This window comes from Passer domesticus, chromosome Z, assembly GCF_036417665.1.
Source record: "Passer domesticus isolate bPasDom1 chromosome Z, bPasDom1.hap1, whole genome shotgun sequence".
In the NCBI taxonomy this organism is placed as follows: Eukaryota; Metazoa; Chordata; class Aves; order Passeriformes; family Passeridae; genus Passer; species Passer domesticus.
The window spans coordinates 39,659,330-39,684,747 of record NC_087512.1 but is presented as its reverse complement, the minus strand read 5'-3'; the positions used below and the strand labels follow the sequence as shown (position 1 = coordinate 39,684,747).

Below are 25,418 nucleotides of genomic sequence, written 5' to 3'. Positions count from 1 at the left end.
CCTAAAATGGCTTTAGTATTTTTTCTGCTGGTATTTTTCTCCTTTTATCAGTAGCTTTAGTTTACATGTACTCTCCAGCCTCATTTAGCCTTAACTTGATTTAATACCAAGGCAAATATTTATTGTTATTTATGTATTGTTTTGATTTGAACCTTTTAATTCGCAGCTATCACAATAGCTACAAAAATATTCTAGGGTGCGTGATAGCTCTTCCTGGGAGGTTAGTTTAGTATATTTTGATTCATGCTGGTCCACACTGTGCCGTTTCTTTTGTGATGATACAACACTAATAGCTGAAGTTTTTAGGTGAAGAGATAACTTGTCTTCTTAACTATTTGTCTGTTATATAGCTTTGGTCAGTGCTGGTCAGCTGAAGCTACCTCTAAGTAATTTTTTTTCTTCTTTTGTTATCTTTTTTTTTTTTCCTTTTTGTTGTTGTTGGTTTTTGGTTTCTTCCTTATTTGGTTATAGAGCAGAAACCTTCCTGTTCATCTATCGGTAGCTGTCTGCAGGAACTAGTCTGGGTTTGAGAGCCTTTCTGAAGAGAGGAAGGGAACTCTAGACTTAAACATTCTGTTTCTCTTTGATGGGATCCAACATGACCAAATTTCTAGGTTTTGAAGATGTGTGGTAAAGTTGCATTTGTAGATGATGGTGATTTCCTGTTATTCTTTGCTATCATGATTTGCTATTGAACAGGCTACTGTAAACAAGATATTCTCTCTCTTACTTCAGGTTGATCACTGTGTCTCCTTTTTCCCCAGTATATTAAAAAATAAAGAAAAGTACTTTTTTTTTTTTGTCTTGCTTCTAGTTACTCAGGTAAAACAGTATTTTCCTCTCTAAACCAGGAAGAAGATCTCCCTTCCTGAATCAGCTGTCTTCAGTCTTTGGCTTCGTCACTTACCAAGCCTTGAAAAAGCTACCTTACATCTTTTAGACCAGCTGTTTTCCATTCAGTTGAATTCACTGGAAGAAGTGGCTCGTGTCATAAAAGACTCATTGCTGGTATGTACAACATGTAGTACATTTGATACTGCTCTTTCGTGCTTCAGGAATGACAGTTTTCAAATATGTCAGCATAGAGACATACGTTAGCATAAATGGCCATTATGGGACATATGGCCTACTAATGCAAGCCAAATCTTGAGTCTTACAAACATCACTATTTTTTAGTTTTTACACTGAATTGGTAGAAGTGAAAAATTGTTTCATCCAGTCATGAAGAATGACTGGATGAAAGGAACAAGGATCCCACTGGTGAGGGTGCTCAGTACCTTTCTCTGTCTTAAAAAATTTTAAACTCTGGCCAGGAAGGATTTGAATCTGCTTTTACTTCAATCTCTTTGCCCTTTGTCCAGCAGTCTGAACAACTGGAATCTCTTGTTGTGGACTGCTTAGTTACTTGGTTTTGTTTGCTAACCTGAATAAAATTCTTAATGCAAAACATTTGCTAAACTGTAATTAAAATTTGTTTTCAAATGCTATGTTTTGCAGGGCACAAAAAAATCTTCCCTATGAGAAAACCTGACACAGTACTTTTTCCAAAATAATGAGCTAGTTTGCAGCACTAAATGTAAATTTAATTGTTAATTGCAGCATGAAATAGCATGTGTGCTGTGCACTCAAATTATATGTTTCATAAAATGACAGAACTAATGAATGGCATATGGTATTTTATTTTCAGCCTATGAAACTGCTTACAGAGTATGTATTCTAGTCAGGAAAAGAATGCTACCTTTAAATATTCTTCCTTTATAATTGAACCTGGAAATTTTAGGGTTCCATTATGATACTTGCAAATCTCATAAATGCCTTTTTGTCAGCAGTTCTTCATATGCCATCTGGGGATTTAGGTATTACAGCAACCAGAGTCTATGCGTAATTTTTCTATATCAGAAATATTGTAATTTTATATAGTATTTGGTATTACACCAGCTGAGGAAAAAAAAGATACCTTAAAAAAGAGTCAAATGCTTGTTTCAAGTGTTGGTTTTTGTCATTTAATAAAAATGTTCATCCTTCAGTTTCCTTTACATCCTGATCTCTGAAAAGAATGGAACATTACTATGCTAGCACACTTAGGTTGTCTTTACTTGACTCTGCTCCCAAGACTTTGTGCTTTCAGAATAAGATATGTACAAGACCAGTGTAGCAGCTTTGAAAGCTAGTTTAGAGAGGACATCCTGTGGACAAAGAATGGAATGAATGGAGCTGTAAAGAAGAGAGCAGTAGGCAGCTGGATTGATAGGCACTGATAAGAGGGAGAGTGCATGTATGGGAGATAGCATAACAGGTAAAAACAACAGGATGAGAAGGCAGTATAGAAGGAAAATAATGTGATCTGGAAATAGTGGTCTAGATGCATAATGATATTTTGTAAAACATGTTAATGGTACTGTAAAGACACTTGTGTGACATTAAATTAAGTCAGCACTTCGAATCCAACAGTATATTAATTTAGGCTGCCTGAAGGATATTTAAATATTTATTTAGGAATGTGGATATGCATTTTTTGGCAGTTGGAGTATGGTGTTTTAGGATGTAAGCTCTGTTTACCTTATGGATATGGTAATAGTGGAATCATGAGACAAAACTAGATTTCTACTTTCCTCCTTGGAAGAAAAATTTTAGAGGACAAATAGTCAGAAATATGTTAGTGATTTGATTATACTGCATTATAAGAAGGAAATGTCAATCAGGTCTTTCATAATTTCATTATCAGAGTAACTTATCTAAATCAAGTATCTTGATACAGTAATCATAATGTACATAAACCTCACAGAGATCCAAGGCAGATAGTTGTTAACTACTGTACTTCTTTTACGAAATAAACTTGATATGTACTAATATCTTTTAATTCCAAGAGTAATTGTTGTGTGATGGTCCACTAACTTATGTTTATATGGCATGCTATTATGTTTGTGCGATTGTGGTTAAACTGAAATTAATATTGGAAATTCTGTAGTTACTCAGAAGTAATAAAAACAAGTAAAGTGGCCATCACAGATGGTCTCTTAGCTTCTTTGAAATTGAGTGGGTGAGTGGATGTCTTCCTTTGTGAAGGAACTTTAGGATTTTTAGGTCTGCATTAAAAACTAAACATGCAGTAAATACACATACTAGTATTTTATGTTTTACCAGGAATGGATAGATATGTATATACACAGATATTTAAAGCCCCTGTATGTAAAAAGAGACGTGATTGAATTGGTTCATTTATAGTTTCTGTTTGATTCTGAAATAGCTTTCCAAGGTAGTTTTATTTGTTTCAAAGGTATGTTGCAAGAAAAGTGCAATAGGTTCAGAGAACTTAAAATTTGTTGTCTTTTTCTTTATAAACCATCTGTTCTTGCTGCATTTTGTTTTCCACCTTCTTAACATAGACTGGTAGAATGTTGGAAAAGACATCCAAGATCGTCGAGTCAAATCTTTGACCAAAAACTACCATGTCAGCTAAATCATCACTCTAAGTGCTACATCCAGTTGGTTTTTTGAACATTTCCAGGGATGGTAACTCCAACACCTCCCTGGGCAGCCTGTTGCAATGTTTAACCACTCTCTCACTGACAAAATTCTTCCTGATCCCCACACAGGTTGCCACTATGTTCTCTTGTCCTGTCACTGGTTGCCTGGGAGAAGAGGCTGATCCTCAGCTGACTGCACCTTTCTCTCAGGCAGTTTTAGAAAGTGATAAGGTCACCACTGAGCCTCCTTTTCTCCAGGCTAAACACCCCCAGCTCTCTCAGCCACTCTTCACAGGATGCTCCAGACCCTTCTCTGCACTCATTCCAGCCCCTCAGTGTCCTTAAAATGAGGTGCTTTGCTGAAGTACAGGTAGACAATATCCACAAATTTTCTCTCATCCAATAGGCAGGTCACCTGGTCATAAAAGGCAATTAGGTTGGTCAGGCAGCCTGTCCCAAACCCCTGTTGGCTGGACCTGATCCCCTGGTATGTGCAGTGTGATTGCTCACAAGGTGATCTGATCCATAACCTTTCCTGGCACCAGGGTCAGGCTGACAGGCCTGTAGTTCCCTGGATCCTCCCTTCCACCATTCTTGTAGATGGGTGTCACACTGGCTAACCTTCAGGCGTCTGAGACCTCAATTGGGACTAATGACAAATGATGGAGAGCAGCTTAATGAGCACTTCTGCCAGCTCCTTCAGTACCCTTGGGTGGATCCCATCTGACTCCACAGACTAGTGATTGTCTAAGTGGCACAGCAGGTCACTCACAACTTCCTCCTGGATTGCAGGGGGTCTGTTCTGCTCCCCATCCTGTCTGCCTACTCAGGAGGGTGGCTGCCCTGAGGATAATGGAGCTTTCTGTTAAAGACTGTGGTCAACAGCATTAAGTACCCAGCCTTTTCCTCATCCCTAACAGAGGACTCTGTTCCCTTCCATGTCTAGTAAAGGATGGAGGTTTTTTTTTTTTGCCCTCTTTTTGTAGTTAAAGTATTTATAAAAACACTTTGTATAATCTTTTACAGCAGTGGCCAGATTGAGTTCTAGTTGAGGTTTTGCCTTTCTAGTTTTTCTGTATAACCTAATGACATCCTGAGTTGACCGGCTCTTCTTCCAAAGGTCATAAGCTCTCTTTTTTTCTCTGAGCTTCCATGAAAGCTCCCTGTTCAGCCAGGGGAGTTATCTTCTCTCCCAGCTCATCTATTGGCACATGGAGATGGCCTGCTCCTGTGCCTTTAAAGTTTCCTTCTTAATGCAAGTCCAGCCTTCCTGAACCCTTTTGTTTTTAAGAGCAGTTTCCTGAGAGGCTCTCTGAACCAGTGTCCTGAACAGGCCAAAGTCTGCCCTCTGGAAGTGCAAGGTAGAAGTTCTGTTGATCTCTTCCTTACTTCACCAAGGACAGAGAAACTCTGTCATTCCATGGTCAGTGTGCCCAAGATGGTCCCTGACCACCACATGTCCCACAGCCCTTCTCTGTTTGTGAACAGCAGGTCTGGCAGGGCATGCCCTGGTGGGCTCCCTTATAAACTGTGTCTGGAATTTACCTTCCACACACTGCAGGAGCCTCCTAAACTGTCTCCTCTTCACTGCTGAGTTTCCAGCAGACATTTGGCAAGTTAAAGTCTCCCACAAGAGCAAGGGCCAGTGATCATGAAACATGCACTGACAGAATATTTCACTTCATCCTGGCTGGGTGGTCTGTGACAGACTCCCAGCAGGATCTCTGCCATGCTGGCCATCCCTCTGACTGTCACCCACAGGCACCCAGCCTTATCCCCACTGTCCCTGAGCTCTGTGCAGCCAAAATCCTCCCCAGTGTACAGAGCCAATGAAAGAGGCATTAATGGGGAAGAAAAGAGGAAGGATAGAGAAAATTAGTCTTAATGTTGATAGATTCAGGCACTTTTAAAACTTCTGTAAAAATACACTTGTGCTTTAAAAATAAATGTATGCTTCAAAATAAAAACACATTTGGCATTTCCTGTAAGAAAAATGTAACATTTCCTATTTTAAACTGGCAAATATAAAATAAAATTCAGAAATACAAATATACAATTGGAAGATGCAGACAACATTTGAAATACAGCACTGTAGTAGTTTCCTAAAGTTAGATGTGCTTAACTTCTAAAAGTGTTGTGTCCAATTAATTGCATGTGAGTCTGGAAATCAGGAGTTACCACCTCAAATCTGTATGACCTTGGGCATGTTTACTTCCCCATGTTTATTCCTACTTGTGGTTGTTACAGAGGGTTCTGTGATGTGAATAAAATGCATATTATTCTTTCTCAATTTTTCCCATTTACTTGCTTACTGTAGATACAGATGTATTCTTATTTTTTTTATTAAGTTCTGGTTTTGTGTTATAAATAAGTTGTTTCAGATTCTGCTTTGTAATAATACAGATACATAAGTGGTATAGTTCTTTAAGACTTGTGTCTGGAAAACATTGTGTTAAAAGTACATTTTTTCTATCATAATACCACACATGCAGTTCTGTGTTTGAATCTTTTTGTTTAGTGTGTATTGTGCTGTCTGTATTGTGCATGTTTTAGAAGTGATTGAACAATGCATAGGGTTTGATTTCTGTGAAAAGCATTGAATAGTTGCAGACAAGATTATTGAAACATAAAATGCCTTTTTATTTTGAAAATATAAGTAGATAGTGTCAACAAGAAGAAAATTTTATTAAAATCCCTCCTGAAAATGATAATCTGTCCCAAATACCAGAACTGCTCCTGGCAGTAGCAGAATTGTGCTGCCTGCTCTTGACTTGCTACACAAAGGGCATCTTCAAATTGTGGGGCGCAATTTTGCATTATCACAGCATTCTTGTTCTTGAATGCTTGCAAATTAATTCCATGCAGTCCATTGATCAAAATCTTGTGAAATTAGGTAACAGTGGGGTTTGGGCTTGGATTTGTTTGTTTTTTCCCTTTTGACTACCAGTGATGAAATTCATAATGATTTCAGTAGTTTAGTTAAAATCCTATTAACTATGATTTCTTGTAGTGAATACTCTTAGATTGCTGCTGTCTGCCAGGAAGATGTGCAGCGTTTTTCACTGTTGTATGAGGCACATTCATTTTGGACTTGTTCAAAAGAACTAGGATTTGATCTTGGTTTGTGGGCTGATGCTCTGGTGGACCCTTTCTGGTTTGTAGCCTGTCTTGAGCAACAGTGTGTCCGTTCCCCGTCAGAGAAGTGTGCGTGCAAAGGTGGGCAGAGTGAAAGACGGGGGAGGAATTATGGAATCAACTGTTCAACAGGACTGAAAACATACTGTCACTTTCCACTGCTCTCCAGTATCTCTCAGGACGGTTGGGGCTAGCAGACAGCTCTGGAGATACAGTCCAATCTTTCCACAAGCAAAGAAGGAGAGAAACGAAACACGAGCAAAAGAGCAAAGCCCCAGAGAAGGAGAGGCCAGTCGGGTGCGCGGGCTTTGGGGCGGCGCTGCTCCCGCAGGAGCGGGAGGTGGCGCGCGTTCCATGCGGCAGCCCGAGCGCTCCTCAGCCCTTCTTGCTGAGGGTGGCTGCCTTTCTGGGGTTATCCTGTGCCGATCGCAGCAGGCAAAGTCCTTGTTCTCCCTGTGCACCATTAAAATAGATTATTTTAATTGTTATTACTGTTGTTATAATAATGGTTATAGCTTATTTTTATAAGCATAAATTTATATAATTATATAAATTATATAATTTAATTTTTATATATTATTACAGTGTTATGTTAATTTTCTACTTGGTACTTTTGAGCTTGAAACAAGTGCATACAAGTTTTCAGTAGTGCATTATGCACTTCAAGCTGTATTAATAAATGCCATTTTATAAGTACCATGCTTCCTAAAGTTTATATGATACATTTTATTCAACATGCTTTACACTAGGCTGCTCAAGAACTATATTCTTACTAAATCTTCAGGCACTAACATCAGAGACACTAGTAAGGATTTGCTTTTCAACTTAGACTTCAACTTAATACTTTGGGAAATGCATAAGTGCGTTTTTCCTAGGTGTTCTATAAAAGCCTAATTAGAAAGCAGTGTGTTTACTGGTGCATGTTTAACATAACAGCTTTCTCAAAACAGTGTTTTGTGTGGTAGCATGGTAAAAGGCTTCACTAGTTAAATTTTTTTTTTTGAGGCACTGAGACAATTAGCTTGTACTAGCAACACTGAATTCACAAAAGAAAATTACTGTGAGAAAATGTCTTGGATGAAAATGCATGCAAAACTATTAAAGACAGAGGTGATAAAATCAATTTAATTTGTGGAATTTAATTTTGAAGATGTAGCAAGAGTCTCAAAGCACATCCTGAGAGGATTGTCTGCAGAGAGGAAATAAAAGCTTTTTGAAAATCTACTCCCTGTGTCTAGCCTCTAGCAATTGCATGCGACGACCTGTTCTTTCTGTTTGCCACCTTTAGTATTTGTAGTGATTGTTGTCATAAACAGTTTGGGATCCCAGGTGTTTGCATTTGTCAGCTGTTGAGCCTGCTTGGTCTCACTGTAGAGAATCCTAAGTATTGTAATCCTGAGAAAATCTGAGGGCTTAGTGAGAGTTGATCTTAGAGTTACAGTTTAATAATGGCTGTGTAATAGCATCCATGAGTTAAGCTGTAAATTATGCAATGACAGTTGTATGAGTTGTTCCTTATTAATACCTAATTTTCTTTCATTTGATTATCAACAGCCACAAGCAGCAAGCCATCCTGCTATTTTCAGAATTGTAAATGAAATTTTCAAGTAAGTTTTGAAATTACTGCGGGAGGGGGGTTTAAATGACCCATTTAAACATTGAGGTTTTCTTCAAGAGGAGAAGCAGTATTATAATCTGCAACATATTGTAATTTCAGGATACCTTTTTCTTTACCTGTCTGCTTTAAAGCCCCTTTCTATGTAGTACACTGCAAATAATGAAAAATGTTAAAAATCTTATGAACTTTAGGTAAAACTTGCATCATAATAATCATTGGTACAGTTGACTACACTGTATTTTAGCCTTTTAAATTTGTAATTTATTTCGTACTTCAGTAGAGATTTGTGGTTGAAATACAGTTTTGGCGTGAAAATTATAAATGCTGAAATGGCCCACGCCAACATGAAGGTAGCATTTAGCAACAACTTTTGTACTAGCCAGTGTAGCCTCTTTTACATTTTGTTTATGGTTTTCAGGATTTATGTTAGATATGCTTTTAATGACCTTCAAATATTGATCCACCTATAAATAGTGAGTTTGGTTTTGAATGCATTAAAATTATTTTGAACCTATATATTGGTTACCATGTGGGAGCTTCAAATCCTTTATACTCAGTTTTCAGTGTCTTTTCTCTTCTTTTCACTTGACTTAATACTTAGTAATTTTAACTAGATCTACTGCCAGGGTTATCAGTGTTAACAATTCCAGTACAACAATAATGTATTTAGTGACTGACATCCTTTGCTTATCAGGTGTTTCCTTTCTTAGGAAAACAGGGCTCCCAGGTAAGGTGTGTGGGGACATTTGTGTGTCTGTGTGCACATTTAGGTTTGTGCAGGCACTAACAGAAGAGGCTTGGCTGTAGAAAATGTAGACCAGTGGAGCCACACTGGGAGTCACTGCTCTCAGCCTTTGTTGCTGTGGTCCCATGTCTGCACACAGATAGCATTTTCTAAAGAGCTGACATTAATCACTTTCCCAAAGCAAGATGCATTTAAAAATTGATGTGGCTTCAGCAGATGTGGAGATGTGGAGACTGTAGTTGTGATGGTACAGGAAGACAAAATTTTTCCAAGCTTCTTGGTTTATTTAAGGTCACGCTATATGGAATATTAAAAAAAAAGCAACCACATGACTTCACTGCACTTTTGCATCCTTTCCCTTTGGTAGACAGTAGAAATAGATAAAATTATGTTTCTCAGCTAATGCAGGACTTTGTCCAACACAGTATTTCCTGGTAAAACTTTGCACTTCTATTAATGTTTCAAATTGTCTTAAAAAATGATGTTTTCCTGAGCCTACATTTCTGCACCCTTTCTTTGAATTTTTCTGCTTAGTGTGCTTGTTCCTCTGCATTGTTGGCATTAAAACGTTGATGTATTTTAAGAATACTGTGTCTCACCTCCTCTTGATACTTACATTAAGCTGTATATGTTAGCTGGTTTTTTGCAGACCAGTTGGTTTATGCAGCCTTCTGTTTATTTTTGTTCTGTTTCTCTAACATCCTTCCAACTATTATCAAGCGGTGTGCAGATGTTAAGATACTATTCCAGTTGTAATCACATGTGAGATTTTAAAGAACTGCTGTTAAAGAAAATGCACTTCCTTGCTTGCAAACTGTGTTAGGTTTCTATAGCTGGCCCAAAATTTCTTTTATATTTGGGTCTAGTGTTCTGTTGGAAGTATGGATTGCGACTCTTTCTGTAATAACTTTCTCTTCTATTTGCATGCATACTTTGATTAATTGTTCTATATTATCACAGTGATACTATGTACTGCTTTTATTTCCCAATGTTTTCTTGCTATGTGTTCTTGCCTTGTGTGGCTATACAGAAGCCCACACACCTAGGTTGTCTGGAGTTTCCATGTACTGTTTCTTGGGGTTTTTTTACCAGTGGTTATATTTGCCTCTAGTTTTGTGACATTTCTATGTTACAGTAATGTGTTAGCTCTTCATATGTTTCAGAAGGAAGGAAACAATTCTCTAATACTTGTATCTTACTGGCAAATTACTTTGAACATTTTTTCTCCTTTCTACTGTATGTCTTTCAAGTAAGAGAATGGAAATTGCTTCTGTGTGTTTTTCTCCACTTGCTCCATTTGCTCAAGGTTATTTTGCTCTGTGGAAACAAGTTGAAGCACTCACCTTTGTAAACCTCTAGAGTGGCCTAGGGGATGCAGTGCCACAAAACAGTATAAAGTATGCTTAACTCAGTCGTGGGAGTAGTTGCTCTGAACACATTAAACTGATCAGATGCCAAATTTGGCTAATAAAGTTGTGCTAGTCTTTTTGATTGTATGCTTAGGTAGGATAAATTATCTGTCTGCATGTATATTGTATATATTAACTAAGTCTAATTTATTTTGTAGGAGTTGTGTATGAGGTTTGTTTTGGTTGTTTTTTTTCAAACTAAAAATATAATTTAAAAGCCTGCAAAGTTAGTATTTCTGTTAGTGGTGTAATGAGCTCAGACACAGTTTGAATCTACAGCATACAAAGAATATACGTTTTTCTTTCATTCAGTTAGCAGTGGTGTGATGGGCAGACTAATTATCTGATCTGTCATATCTAACTTTTCAATGCATAGGAATGCACTGATGGAAACTGATGGAACTTCAGAAGTTATGACAATAATACAGGTGTTTACACAGCTCTTCCTTCAGGCTTACCAGAATGACAACAAACAGGTTAGTCAAGATCTCTTAGTGTTTTCTTCCAGTGACAAAGGCAAAATTTTGCAAGAAAAAACCCCAATTCTATTCTTTAGAGAAGTGACTGAATATAATGAGGTAATAATAGCATCCCTCTGTAGCTGCACAGATATGCCAAAGTTCAGTTCAAACATCTTCACCTGCGCATAAAATTATAGCATGAAATTAGTATGTAAGAGCAGTTTACCTTACTTAACCCTCAAGTACATTGGCCTAAAGTGCTTTTCCCTGGCTCAGTTCCCCTCATGCTGAGGTTTCTGCCTGTAGAGTGAACATGAACATTCATCTGTGATAAAAAGGAGGAAAAATGCTAGATTAATTTTTGTTTTGCAGTAGCAGGGTCTCTGACAATAAATGAAGCAGAGATAACAACCCCATTCTTAGTCCCTTAAATAATTATAAGTAGTATATTAAATAGTCATATTTGTCTGTTCAGAAGGTAAAAGACACAAGGTAATACGTACTGGGACACAGAATACATACTGGTTTCAGTTTCTGATCCTCAACAGTGGTCTCTCTGAAATTTTCCTTGATCTAAATTCTCAAATTTCACAGCTTGGTCTTTCTTCTTCTGCACAGATTTTTGTACAGGTCTTACTGAACTGAATTAAGTAGAATCAATTTTGTGCTAATTTAAACAAAAGCAAGATCAGTTTCTTACCTTAAAATTTTGAAATATAAATACGAAAAATCTTATTTTACTTACAGGTTGCAAACTTGACTTCAGATTCCCAAATCACATGGTCACATCCTGACCATCTTGTTTGTTTTTTGAAATCAAATTCATATGATGCAAGTTTGGGAAGACCTTACCATTTAAAACCTCCCATTTTAAACTTAACAAAATTTTCAGTTCCTTTGATTTTTTGCATCTTTTTGAGGGAGATGGTAATTAAGAGAACGCTGGGATTTCTTGAAACTTGTGGTATACTGGCTTTTAATTAGCAATGTGATTGAATCTGTCTTCTAGCTTCAGGCAGCTGTCTTGCTTAATACATTAGCACTGTGCATGATAATCTTGTGCCACCCTGACTGCGTGGCAACAGCACACTGTGTAGCCCCAGGTGGGGATCAGTGGGTGAGAATGAAAATAAAGATTCCACGCCCATCAGACACCCAAAAGCTAATCCTGCTGTGCAGGTGATATGTTCTTTCTGATAGTACCTTGGTTTGCATTTTGTGATGGCTTATGTGAGGAAAAAACTGACTAAAATATTGTGTTTATATGACAAATCTTTTTGGCTTTGCCTAGACAGTATACTGAAAATTGCTTTTCCCTTACTTCACAATACTGTTTTCTATGCAGTGTATGCTGTGGTTGTCTTGGTTACTACTAACTGTAGCAAGGGGCTGCTTTTTCATGGGAATTTTTTGTGCAAGTTAATTTGCTACATGTATACTTTACTATAGGGATTATTATTTTTTCTATTTAGCCTAAGTACCCTCAACAAAAAGACTTCAGAGTCTTACTACACCAGTGAAATATAGACTGTCTAAGAAGAGTGTATATATTCATGTGCTGTAATTTCACTTAACTGTTGTTGAGAGAACAAAAAAAAAAGATTATAGAGAGAATGTGTCTTTTTATTTGTTTATGAGATGTGTGCATATATATGCCAATAGAAAATAGTTATTAAATGCAGTCTGCATTGGATTTACAGCTCTGTCGCATTTTATAGGGTTCATATTCCCAGTCTGTGCTTCAAGAGATTATTTGTTAGCTAAATGCCTTCTTATTCCTAAAAAAGAAGACAAGAGTTCTAAGATTAATGGTATGGAGATTCAAAGATATAAAGGAGAGAATCATAGGTTGCTTGAGAACTGGACGGGACCTCTGGACATCATCTTGTCTAACTCCTCAGCTCCAAATCATAGCTACTTAGAACCAATTGTCCAGGACTATGTCTACGTGGGACTCTATAACTCTTCTGGGCAAACTGTGGTAGTGCTTGGCCACCTCACAGTAAAAACAAGGAGAAAAGATAAATTACAGAAGTGTCTTCTGACATACAGACAGAACCTCCTGTGCTTGAGTTTGTTTCATTGACTCTGATCCTGTCACTGTGCACCACTGCGAAAACCCTAGTTCTGTTGTTTTGCACCCTCCTTTTAGGTGTTTATATACATTGGTAAGATCCCCTTGAGCCTTCTCTTTTTCAGGCTCTCTCAGCCTTGCCTCATAGAAGTTCTCTGGTCTTTAATGATCCTTGTGGCTCTTTATTGAACTGGGCATTAACTGGGCATAGTACTTCAGGTTAGGCTGCTGGAAAGGCTGCTTACAGTGCTGAGGGGAGGGGAGGGAACACCTCCCTGGACCTGCTGGCAATCCTTTGCCTAATGCAGCTCAAGATTCCACTCGCTGCTCTGTTGCAGGGCACACTGCTGACTCACACTCACCTTGGTGTCCACTGGGTCCCCAGGTCCTTCTCTGCAAACTGCTTTCCAGCTGAGTGTCTGCCAGCATGTACCTGGAGTTTTTCCTGCCCAAGTGCAGGACTTTATACTTTCTTCTTGTTGACATTTATTTGGCTTCTGTCAGCCCACTTCTCCAGCCTGTCAAGGTCCCTCTGGATAGCAGCACAACCCTTTCATGTATTAGTCACTCCTCCCAGTTTTGTGTCATCACCAAACTTGCCAAGGGAACTTGCTGCCCCTTCATCCAGTTCATTAATGAAAGTGTTAAATAAGACTGGGCCCAGTGCTGACCCTGCTGTGCCCTGGTAGTTACTGGACTCCAACTAGATTTTGTGCCAGCGATCACCATGTGGGCCTGGCTGGCTTTCTGTCTGTCTCAAGGGGAGCTGGTGTTGCACCTACATGCTCCATGTTAAACGTGCCTGTAGTACGTGTTTGCAGAACAAACAGAGGTGTGCTACTGCTAGTCTCAGTTACACAAGCAGTGTTCACAGTATACCAGTCACACATTCTCAGATAAACAGGGCAAGTCTGTTATCTGTGACTGCCCTACCTGCTGCTGGATCAAGTCCGAAGAATTTCAGGTTTCCATTTTTGAACAGATGGCAATAATCTACACAATGCATTCAGATTCTGTAGATGTTATTACTTCTTAGTTTAATATCTGTGAGCCTGTTTACGCTCGAAAATGAAATTAAACTAGTGTCTCTTTAAAGCAATGCATATTAAGAGTGAAAGCGTACATGATTACAGGGAAAAAGACTAAGACTAGTAATGTAATTTTCTTCATGCTGTGAATTTTTTTATGCATATACTTTAAAAATCTATAAATAATTACCTTTTGTAAACATTTCTTAAATATCCCCCTCTTTAATGCCAAATCCTAAAATTAACTAAATTTTCTGTTTTCTTGCTTCACTCTGTATTGTTAATTACTGCCTTAATGAGATGAGATTATTCACTGTGGGTTTGTTTTGAAAACTGACCAGAAACCTCTTAAAATAATGATTTTGTGTCTTAGCATAAATTTCCACTGAAGGCCTACTTCCCGTACCATCACCAGCCTCTTGTTAGAGGTTTAGTCAGACGTCCTTTTGGTAAGTTTTTTCATAAAGTATTTGTAGCATTATGAATCTGCATGGTCTGTATATGTCTTAAAATAACTTCTAAAGGGATAGAGATAACTTTTTGCAATTTCCTTTATAGGGTGTGTTTGATTTAGCAATTTTCATAATATTTTTTTAATGTATTTTTCTGCAGGAACATCTGGTTCTTATGTAACAATACTACCAATGTAACTTTAAAGAAAACTAAATCAGAAGTGAATAACAAAGAAAGAATGCATAATTATGTAGGAATGAAGCCATGTTACAGAGATTGTAAAAATACTGCAATCCTCTTCTTTCCATAATTGTCATTATGGAAAAATTCACATGCATTTCACAAGAAACAGGTTTTCTGTTTCTCTCTGAGGCTTGAATTCTGATATTTTAGATTGCAAACCCAAACTTTTTTTTTATGTTTCCTGTTCATACATATCAAGAAACCACTGTTCAATTTGGTATAATTTTTGTATGGACAATAATTAAAGCTCAGTACAAGAGCCTCTAGAAGTGCTACTGCACTGATTATATATTAATATTGCGGTAGCAAAGGTACATCAGCCTCATTTCAGTATTCCAAGCTGTACTTCCTTCCATGGCTTTATCAAGGAATTGGTGTATGAAACACAGTAATGGGTATTGTTTAAAATTGGGAAATTTTAAAATGAAATTTTAAATACTCCATGATAACTTAATCAATTTGGAGAAACCTTACAGCAACCTTAATGCTTCAGTGTTACATTCTAGTGGACAGGCTATGATTTTAAGTGTTTTGTTTTCACCTTCATCCTCAGAACTCCCAACTACATATTGGTCTCAACACGTGAAACACATTTCGGATATGCTCAAAGCATTAGTAGAAGATACAAACACTAGGTAAGCAGTATAAGATCTTCAAACTTTTTGTCCTTTGCATGTTAGTTTGTGAAAGGTCATGTCATTTGAAGTCTTTAGTGGCTGTGTTTCATAATTTTCTTATGATTCTCTAAGTTGGGCTTTATTTTTAAGAACAGGACGTGGATTACGTTCTGAACCTGAGCTTTATGGCATCTATCTACATGGCCAAGAGCCTCTGAGGAAATAGAATCTTGTCATTCCTTCCAATGAATACCTAGCTGCATAATGGAAATGCTTACTTGTCTATTCTACCATTTCTTCCTCAAAACTTTTAACCCTGTTTTATGAAAGAGCTTGGCTTTCTGCAGGCTTGTACAAACGCCCAAACTGCAAACTTCCTCATTTGCATAAATATGACTGCCAGACTGCAGTATCATTTTTGTTGTGTTAATCTTTGGGCTGTCACTCCATGTTTCTGACCTGCTGCCCTTGGGGTTTGTTTGTCTACATGAATTATGCTTTGGTAGGGGATGTTCTGGGAATTTTCTATATGAAAATGATGAAAAAGCATACATCTTTATCTGCTGCTGCCTTGTAATTCTTTCTTATAAGGAGTGTGACGAGACCTGACTTGTATAGCGCTTGGATACAAGTTTGCTTAGAATATATCAAAAGAAACATAGAACACCAAGGCCAGCCAGACTTGTGAAATAAGATCATAGAATAGCAGAATTGCCTAGGCTGGAAAAAACCTTTGAGATCATCAAGTCCAACCTATGACCTAACACCACATTGTCAACACCAAGTGCCATATCCAGTCTTGTTGAAATATCTCCAAGGGATAGAGACTCCATCACCTCCCTGGGCAGCCCATTCCAATGTCTGATTACTCTGTCTGTGAAGAATTTCTTCCTCATGTCCAACATAAATCTTCCCTAGTGCAGCTTAAGACTGTCATCTTGTGCTGTCACTGGTGCTTGTGAGAAGAGACCCACCCCCACCTGGCTGCACCCTCCTTTCTGGTTATTGTGGAGAGCAGTGAGCCCTCCCCTGAACCCCCTCCAGGCTAAACAACCCCAGCTCCCTCAGCTGCCCCTCACAGGGTTTGGTTCACCCTTCACCAGGTTGGCTGCCTTTGTCTGGACTTACTGCAGCATCTCACTATCCTTCTTAAATTGAGAGAAGGACTGGACACAGCACTCAAGGTGTGGCCTCACCAGTGCCCACTACAGGGGGACAGTCACTCCCTTGGTCCCATTGCTGATACAGGCCAGGATGCTATTGGCCTTTTGGCCACCTGGGCTCACTGCTGGCTAGTGTTCAGTCTGTCTTTAATCAGTACCTCCAGGTCCCTTTCTGCCTTGCTGCTGTCCAGCCACTCTGTCCCAGTTTTCCCCTGGGTACTGGAACAAAGATACTTGCCAACCGTGCTTGGTTTCAGTTATCTCCCAGGGCCTTTTTTTGCTGCTGAGTGGCAGAAAAAAGCTTTTTGTTGTTCTCTCTGAGGCCAGGCTGTCTATGGTAGCGTCTCACTTTCTGTATAAGCTGCAGCTCAATGTTCGCCTGTTCATCCCTGAAGTGTGTCAAACTTTTCTGTCCTTGGAGTGTGACCCATAGCTGATTCTGATTCCTTAAAGAAACACATTATTTGAGCTTAGAACAAATAAATAAAACAAATACCATCATAATGCATTACAGTAATATAACCACGTCTGTTCTCGTTTTGTTGCCCAGCCCTTTCTTGGTTTATATATAGTCTTTTTGAACAGTATTCCTTCCTCCTTTATTTTGAACAATACACTAGTTTGAACAGTATTGTACTTGCCAGAATACACTCCTACTTCCTTTAGAATTCTTACAACAATTATGTTTTCTACCAAACCTCTCCCAGTTAGAAAGAAAATGGACCTAACATGTTATAAATACTAATATCCATGAAGAAGCCGTATTCAGTTTTCTTTTATTGCTTTATTCTTGATTACGTATTCTTTCGACTTAGTAAGATTGACAGAGGAGAAAAAAATACTGTTACACAGCATATCCTCTTGGTTCTCAGTGCTTTCTTTTTATATAGGTTGGTTTTCAGGGGTTTTCTTTTATACCAAATATGAATCTTATAGCAAAGTGCTTTCTGTGTCCTCCTAATCAACACATTGCTTCTGTGCTGAGATTTATTATTATATGTAGTACTCTGAGTGAGCAGTGAATGTTACATGATGTTTTAAACTAGAAGTCAGTTGATCAGTTGATGAACTTATGGACATTTTGTGGGGGAAAGTCCCAAAAATAGTGAAGTGCCACTTTTTGCAATGACAGTGGAGCATAGGTGCCGCTACAGAGTGGGCAGAAACAGTGGGGATGGAAGTGGAGGGTACATGATTCCAAAACAGGCTCTGTAGTCGTAGAAAGTCTTCAAGATAATGGTAGCATCCACTCCTGGAATTTCTAAGATCTTCTTGTAGTTTCCTTGCAAAGGTGCTAAAGGAAAGCAGCTTTTGGAGTCCTCAGGAATAAAACATAAGAAAACCATCTAATTCTTTAAAGTTTTGCCAAATTTATTAGAAATTATTGTTCCTAGTTCTTAATCTAGCTATCCTTCTGTTTGTCTTTCCATGCTTAGTTTAACTTTTTTGCTTCTGAGACACCTACCAGTAGTTTGCATCTCTTTTCTTTAGTCTTCTCTGACTTTAGAGGAACGCGCATGAGAAAGCGTAGAGATGATTGGTGGTCGTTTCTTACAGCAATAATCCTTTTGTAAACACCTTCAAAATTTTCATTTAAGAAAACATGAATTTTAACAGTCAGGAGATATACTTTGAAATATACTTTGAAACTTTATATTTAGTCCCTCTAAATGTAATTCCTCATTAATTACCAAAAAATATGCACTTCATGAATTACCAAAAAGCAGAAAATAACCCTGGAAAGCAACAGAGAGAAAGTGAAAAGCAACAGTATGTTAAGAGTGTAAAATGATTTTAAAGTTTTGGAAATCCTGCAGCTGAAGCATATAAACAGTAGGGATGAATTTTATTCTGTATCTTTTCATACACAGTATTTTGTCAAAGTATTTTGTTAGAAGCTGCTGTTAAGGAGAGTCTGCTGTACTGTCAGATCTAATCTGTAAGAACAGTGGGTGTGTCTCATTTGATTGTGATTTCAGATAATAGACTAAGTAGTACATGACTGTATGATTAGTAGGTAAGGTATTCTCTGTTGAATATTTTAAATATTTTTTTCTTAAATTAACTGTCAGCATCCTTTAGAAAGGATGCTGACAGTTAATTTAAGAAAAAATATTTAAATATAAAATAATAATATAAAATAAAATATAAAAATAATTTAAGGCAAATAAAAATATTAAATAATGAGAAATACCTAATTTTATCTGTGTTGTTTTCCAGTTCTCTCACTGACCTCTTTGAGATCTGGTTTTTGGTTGCCTGTTTTGGAGAATGGCTGGATGTTGCAGCAGAACAATTACTGAAGGCTTCTGTAGAACCGGATCCTGTGCTGTGGCTGCTGGCATTTTACTACTGTCCTAAGAATGAAAATCAACAAAGGACTCAAACAGTGGTGGGTAATGTAGTGATAGTAAGTGTCAATAAGCAGTCAATAGTCTGATTATATCTTATTGCTGTAAAACAAATAGTGCACATCAGAAAAATGAAATATATTGCCTTCACAAAGTCTCTGGGAATTGTGTTGCATTGGCAAATTTGAAAATCGGGCTTTTTTCTGTTTTTTGACATTTAGAAAAGCTTTTTCCTCCTTTTTAAGTATATGATATAGATTAGCACCCTCTTTTTTGGGTGTTTTCAATCCCAAATAAAAATACCCTGGTGATAGTATTTTTAAAATCAGTGTGGCAGAATTCAGCGTGCCTGTGTTACGGCATCTTCTGAGAAGGAAACAGGAGAATTCACAGCAGCTGAAACTGTGAAGATACTTCCTCAAATACAGTCTTGAATCCTAACCTTGCCCAGCTACTCTGATTTCTCTCCAGTTTGTGGCATGTGATACAGTAAGAAATACGTGACCAAAGCGTGTGCTGGGCTGGTAGCAGAAGGAGGGGCTCTGACCTTGCCCGCTGCAGAGAGAGTGCTCTGTGTCTGCTATGCCAGCACGTACCCGAAAGCCTGTAATTCAAACCCACTGTGCAAATCTGAACTACCCAAGCAATTGGAGCTGCGAAGGCCCAATTCTAAAGGCCACAACTTGTCTAGTTTTCCTTAACTTGAAAATGGATTGTGGTGGATTTAAAAATGCAGCTCAGTACACCAAAATAGTAAAAATAATCCTTTTAATGTACATCTAATGCTCCATGTACAGCAGTGCATTATGCAATGTTTTATTTCCTTTCCTTCCCCTTTTGCTTTTCAGATGGCACTCCAAGTGCAAGATCACCTACAATTTTTTTTTTTTCACTTAAATTTCTCATAGTCTAGGAGCAAGGGATGGGATGGGCTGGCTGGGAAGGCAAGGGACAGGTTGGCTGAGCAGAGTTAGGCTAGAGCTTGGGTGAAGTAAGGAAATCAGGATTGTTTTTAGAATGTAGTTTAGGGAAAGTAGGCAATATATGAGCAATAAAGAAGAGTGCTTGAAACTGTTGCACTATAGCTGCAAATCTAACTCTAACTCCACAGAGTGAAATCACTTTGTCCCATACATGAAATAATCTCCCTGTGTGTCTCCTATTCCATTTTGTTATTCAATCACAAGACAGACTTTAGAAACAAAAAAGCTTTTCTGTTGACAACCCACGCAGTGACTCATCTTTTCTCAGAGGTCTGATATTTCAGATCATTATCATTCTTTTCTTAGGTATTTGAACTGAGACTTCTGAGACTTTTCTTCTTTTTTTCTTTTTTTTTTTCCACAGGTCAGGCTACTTCAGAAGGATTCCCACACTTCATGCAAAGCTTCTGCCTTTAGTTAGCTGTTTGGGGTTTTTTCTAAATTTGTCCTTTGGCAGATTAGCTCTCTGCTCTTTTAAATGAAGTGGTTTCCACCTCAAACCCAGCACCTTTCACTGGTTAAGGATTAACATGCCATGGGAACTTCTGGCAGCTGTCAGTCTTTTCATTCAGCTTTTTTTTTTTTTTTTTTGTGTAGTGTACTTTTCATTCAGGATGATTTTTGTGTGGAAAGGTTTGCACTTAGGATTTTGTCTTCCTGCTCTGTACTTTAGGTAACACCTTTTTATTAGCCAGAGTGTAATACAAAGTGTTTAAATTATTTAAAGAAGAAAAAGGCTCTTTTTGCTGCTCACTAGAGTTTATTCATATGTCCAGCACTAAAAATTTTGCTCCTCAATATTTATTCCTTTGTTGCACTCCTTTCATACCTTTTGGGTCTGAAACATTGAAGGAGCAAAACTTGGAGTTTGGCCCTAAGAATGAGAGCAGGAGCAGCTACTCTCCATCTGCAGTCTCTGGCTCATATGATGCACAGAGGAATAAAGAATCGTGAGGAATTTCCAGTACCTTTTTGTAGCTCCCGGTATCATTTGTGCCTCAAATGTAGTTATGGACTTAATGCAAGAATAGCAGCTTTTTCAGACTGTATTGTGTGACATTGTTGAAAGAGTAGGTCAATGTCAGACAAATGTCTGAAAAAAGTTGTCCCTATGAATATCCTGAGAAACAGGTGTTCTTTTCCTTTAGGTTTGCAGTGGTGTATTTTTCTATTGCTCCAGCTAATACTCATTTGCATCCCATCTGCAAGTTTTTCAAGTTAATTTTTAATATAGTGAACAGAATTATTGTTAGGATTTTTTTACAGTAGTTGCTCATAGTTCTCTTTCTAGAGGTGCCAAAATCTTCTGTTTCCTACCCCAGTAGAAGTTAGGTTTTATTGTCTAGCTCACAACATAAAAACATAAGTTGTGAACAACACAGGAAGAAGTTAAATTCCACATTCTTACCAGAACATTTTATCAGCTGAGGTCAGACTGCATGGGGATCTAATTGATTTACAGCAGCTATACTGAAATGAGCCCTTGAGGAGCCTTTGTTCTTTTTCTCACAATGTAAAAATCGGACCATGTTCTTCTGAGGGACTTTCTCCATTTCCTTATATTATTAAAAAAGGTAAAATCCTGGCTTGATGCCCTGTCTGCTTCATTTGTAAGACCAAAGAAAAAAAAATTCCATTTTGTCCACCTTTGTGTCTGTGAATCAGTGTAAAAAAAATGTGTTACAGCCCTTCCTTTCCTGGTTTTCCTGCTGTTTAAATTCAAACTTTTTTCATGTTTGAGTTGTTTCTCCAAGGATTCAGTTTTTGTTAAGTGAATAAATCTAAAGTAAAATACCATAGATTTGACCTTTAGTCTTCTCTGATCCTGCACCCTTTGAAATTATTTCCTACAGATAGAAGCTCAAGAAGTCTACAATCATCTGATGATGCTGTTCAGCTGCACAGACCTTTCTCTCAAAGACCTGGAGGCTGTTGTACACAGGGTAACAGGTATACAGCAGTGTTGTAACCAGCAATTCACAACACATCTTCTGACCGACTTCTTGCTCTTTTCACCTGGTGGACATAAGATTGCCCAGGAATGTATTTACCATGTAAGTGTTTCTTCCTTTCTTTTTCAGGTTAAGTACATACTTATTTTACTATTTTTGATTTAAGTTTCTACCTCTTAATAAAGAAAACACATAACAGAGAATTGAAGGAGACTGTAGCTACAACAGCTATATCTAACCTGCTACATATTTATTTCAGCTACAGTTAAAATGTTTTCCATTCACTTCTTGATCTCACCGACAGGGTTACTGTCCTCACTGTACAGATGCAGAAACGGCTGAAGTAATAGCTTGCAGTTGAGGGACACCTACAGTTCATTTACAGTGCTATAGATAGCATGTGCAAACATTTTGATTTTCCCCAAAGAATCAATTCCTAAATTATCCAGCTACTGCAGACATGATGGAACTCTCTTCTCACTGTTTTCCATTGGGTGGAACAACTGGTTACTAGGTCTTAGCATTGATGTGGCAGAAGCTTGGTTGGCAAAGCCAGTGAAGAAAACAGTGTGGTAATTAAGAGAGAAGGAGAAAATGAAGAGCTAAGACAGTGTCTCTTAAGGTGTAAAAAAAAGATGAAGAGGATTAAAAGGCTGGAAGCTTGCCACAGTATCTTCCTGTTGATGACAGCCTTCAGCTGTATTGGTGCAAACTATAAAATGTGCTTGTGTTACTTAAGATAAACGGTGCTATGTCAGTGTAGGATTAGAAAGCCATTCCTTACTATCAAACCATGTTCTTGTAAGATGTGCATGCCCCCTATGCAAGCAGGTCTAGGGTCAGTGTGTAGTTTTAATACTCTGCAAAGTTTTTCCATTCAGCAGCATTGTGGTCTTATGTACAGACCTGTATAGGGCGCATGGCATGTGTAAGGCATCTGATTTTCTGACACAGCTGGCTTACTAAAAAGGCATAACATTTTTCTCTTTAAGAAGGGCTAAGGTATTTCTCACATCCTAGGGTGCAAGTTCACAAATGATCTCTTTTTTTTCTCAGCATAAGAATGTAATGATAAAGTTTGGGGGGTGGTCTATATTTTTACAGGCTGCTATTTCTAGTTTCTCTTCATGAAGAGAGTGCAGCTGTTGAGCTGTGATGCTGTAATGTACTAACCTGCTACTTTAAGTCCCTCCAGGAGGACCAAAGGCAATCTTCTGCTTCTTTATAGATAGCACTATTACTAACTTTCAAACTCTGAATATTTTCCAGTGCAGAGTAGTCATGAACTGTTGTAGGCCAGTTTGTTGGTTTATCAGTCTGATTGATTTTGACTGTATCTGTATAATCACTAATATGTAGCTAGGCTCTCCATGTGAATTGAAAGGGACTAAAGAAAATATATGAAAGGCAGAATGGTGTGGAACTGATTTGATATGCATGGTTATCGTTCCTTTAGCACAGTAACTTTGGATTTAACACAGACAATGAGAAGTCAAGTCCCTTCCCATCTGCAAAAATTGCAACTTAGAGTCTTTTCCTGTTTTTTGTCATCTTTTGGGGTTTTTGTCATCTTTTGAAAGCTTTACAGAATTGAATTGTCTCCCCAAATACACACAGAACCTTCATGTGCTTTTAGTTCTTTTTTATGGCAATGATTTACAAATGGTTATACTGTCCATTTGTGTTTCCTTTAAAAACTTTCTGGCCTCTTGATTTGTTTCACTTAAATTTGAGACAACAACAGAAATCTCAAACTTGCTCAGCTCCACTGGGATGTATGAAAAGAGATACCTCAGGCAGAATCTGGTTCTCACATATTCAGTGGTGAGGAAAAAAATCTGGTTTTCTTGCAAGCATTTTGAAGAATTCTTAGTATGTAGCAACCTAATTGCCAAATTTAACTTTCTGTGTTTCCTTTCAGATTGCTGAGATAACTGATACAAGGAAAGAAGTTTATAACCTTCTTGCCCGTACTGCTTACAGATTTAACCATAGTGGAGAGGAAAACCAAAGGACTGTGAAGCTGATGAGTGTACTTCTTCAAAAACTTACATTGAAAGTTTAGAATTTTAATGTGATCTATTTATCCAACCAACAAATCAGGTCTTTATCCAGGTGTCACACTTCCATTAACATCTAGCACTGCAAGTTACCAAGGGCAGAAAGATACCTATATAAGCTATAGCTGCTAATTTATATTCCCTCATCTATATTGAAAAATAATCTGTTGTTTGGAATTTGAAACATAGTAGTAAATATTAAAGATGCTTGAAAATTTTGTTCTGAGTACCTTCTGTAACAAGAGACATACATCATTTGAAGTAGTTTGCTCATCTCCTTGTTTATCTGGCTGATGATCAGTTTTTCTCCCAAATTACTCATGTGGGGTCTTTTAAGTAATATCCAATTACTTGATTGGTAAGTTGTTACTAAAATGTTTTGTTCTGTGCTTCTGCTTTTATGAAACTAAGGATGATCTCAAATGATTCATAGTGTTCTCAGGAAATCAGTAAGTGATATTTCCTGAACTCTTTCCTTCTTTTTGAAAATGTTTCCGAAATTAAAACCTTCCCAGATTTGCTAAATGTAGAAGTTTTTCAATACTGCAACTTTCACAGGACAGTGTTCTCCTCTAAGTACTAGACCAATAGCTGGTCTTTGTCAAAAGATACTGCAGGCATAAAATTGCTTGCAGTACAGCCTACTTAACAGTGTGCCATGACTGATGCTATTATTTATTCATTTGAGAAATATGGAGCTTTTATTCAGACAAAAGAGATCAAGGAAAACAGAGACACAGGGAAATGTACCAGTTCAAAGGGACAGATTTCTTAAAAAGGTTGCAACTCATTGCCTTCATTTTTGTGTCCAGCAGTAATTTGCTTACTTCTTTGTTTAGGTTTTTTGTGTCCTGCAAGGAGCATAGACAAGTAGCAATGGCTTGTGTTTTTTACCCTTAGGAAGGTATTTTTCCCTAGAAGTTTTGTGAAACTGTCTCTAGCTTAACGAGAAAAATAAGCATGCAGGATAGTAGTGAGAGAGCATCCTAACTTTCCTCAGTAATTTGTTCCTCTGTATTACTTATCTGTAATGCCAGTGCCTGTGCTATGCTACTAAAAGGTGCTACTTGGAATTCTCTTCTTGCATATAAAATCCAAGACGTATCTTGAATTAATAAAGCTTTTTAAATGTAGTATTTGTTTCTGAGCAAGGGGAAAGAAAAACAGTGTACTTAATATCCTTTGGCTGTAAGAAGTGGAAAGATATTTTCTGTTAGGCTGTTAACTGATTTCTTACAGTTTTGTTCCCAGTGAGTCATATTACGGAAGTGACATGCCCTCTAAGTCAGTTTGCTAGTGAAAAAATAGCAAACACGTAATGTATGTCTGCAAAGAAAAGATTTTTTTTCTCTTTTGATTTAAAAATATTTTAAAATGAAAATTCAGAAAGAAATATGTAGCAGCTTTTCTGTTGTTAAATAGCCACACATATTTAAAAGTAAAATCAAACAACCCAGTTTTCTGTTCCCTGAATACCATAACTGAAAAGCATGGAATTAAACTAAATTATTTTTTGGTCACAAACTCAGAGGTATTTGTCTAGTGGAAACAGATGTGGAATGCTCTATTTAGAATGATAAGTAATCTAAAATTTTAACCAAAAGGAAGAATGATATTTTTTTGTTGTTTTTTTTGGGTGTTTCTTTTGTTTGTTTGTTG

The 25,418-nt window shown here is 37.6% G+C and overlaps 1 protein-coding gene across 10 annotated transcripts in view; it reads left to right on the top strand.

The window, feature by feature from the left end:
- FANCC (FA complementation group C) overlaps positions 1-24,892 on the top strand; it is a 76,786-nt gene extending 51,894 nt beyond the window's left edge. For 9 of the 10 annotated variants that reach the window (XM_064405458.1, XM_064405457.1, XM_064405459.1 and 6 more), the window contains 8 exons: positions 852-1,008; positions 8,157-8,209; positions 10,751-10,850; positions 14,311-14,386; positions 15,187-15,268; positions 18,634-18,805; positions 21,601-21,801; positions 23,621-24,892. In XM_064405458.1, the coding sequence (XP_064261528.1) occupies positions 852-1,008; positions 8,157-8,209; positions 10,751-10,850; positions 14,311-14,386; positions 15,187-15,268; positions 18,634-18,805; positions 21,601-21,801; positions 23,621-23,764 (985 nt within the window). In that variant the 3' untranslated portion in view covers positions 23,765-24,892. Of the gene's footprint in view, positions 1-851; positions 1,009-8,156; positions 8,210-10,750; positions 10,851-14,310; positions 14,387-15,186; positions 15,269-18,633; positions 18,806-20,111; positions 21,322-21,600; positions 21,802-23,620 lie in introns of those variants that run through there. The other variant, XR_010354146.1, reaches the window with a different exon arrangement.
- Positions 24,893-25,418: the final 526 nt, after the last annotated feature.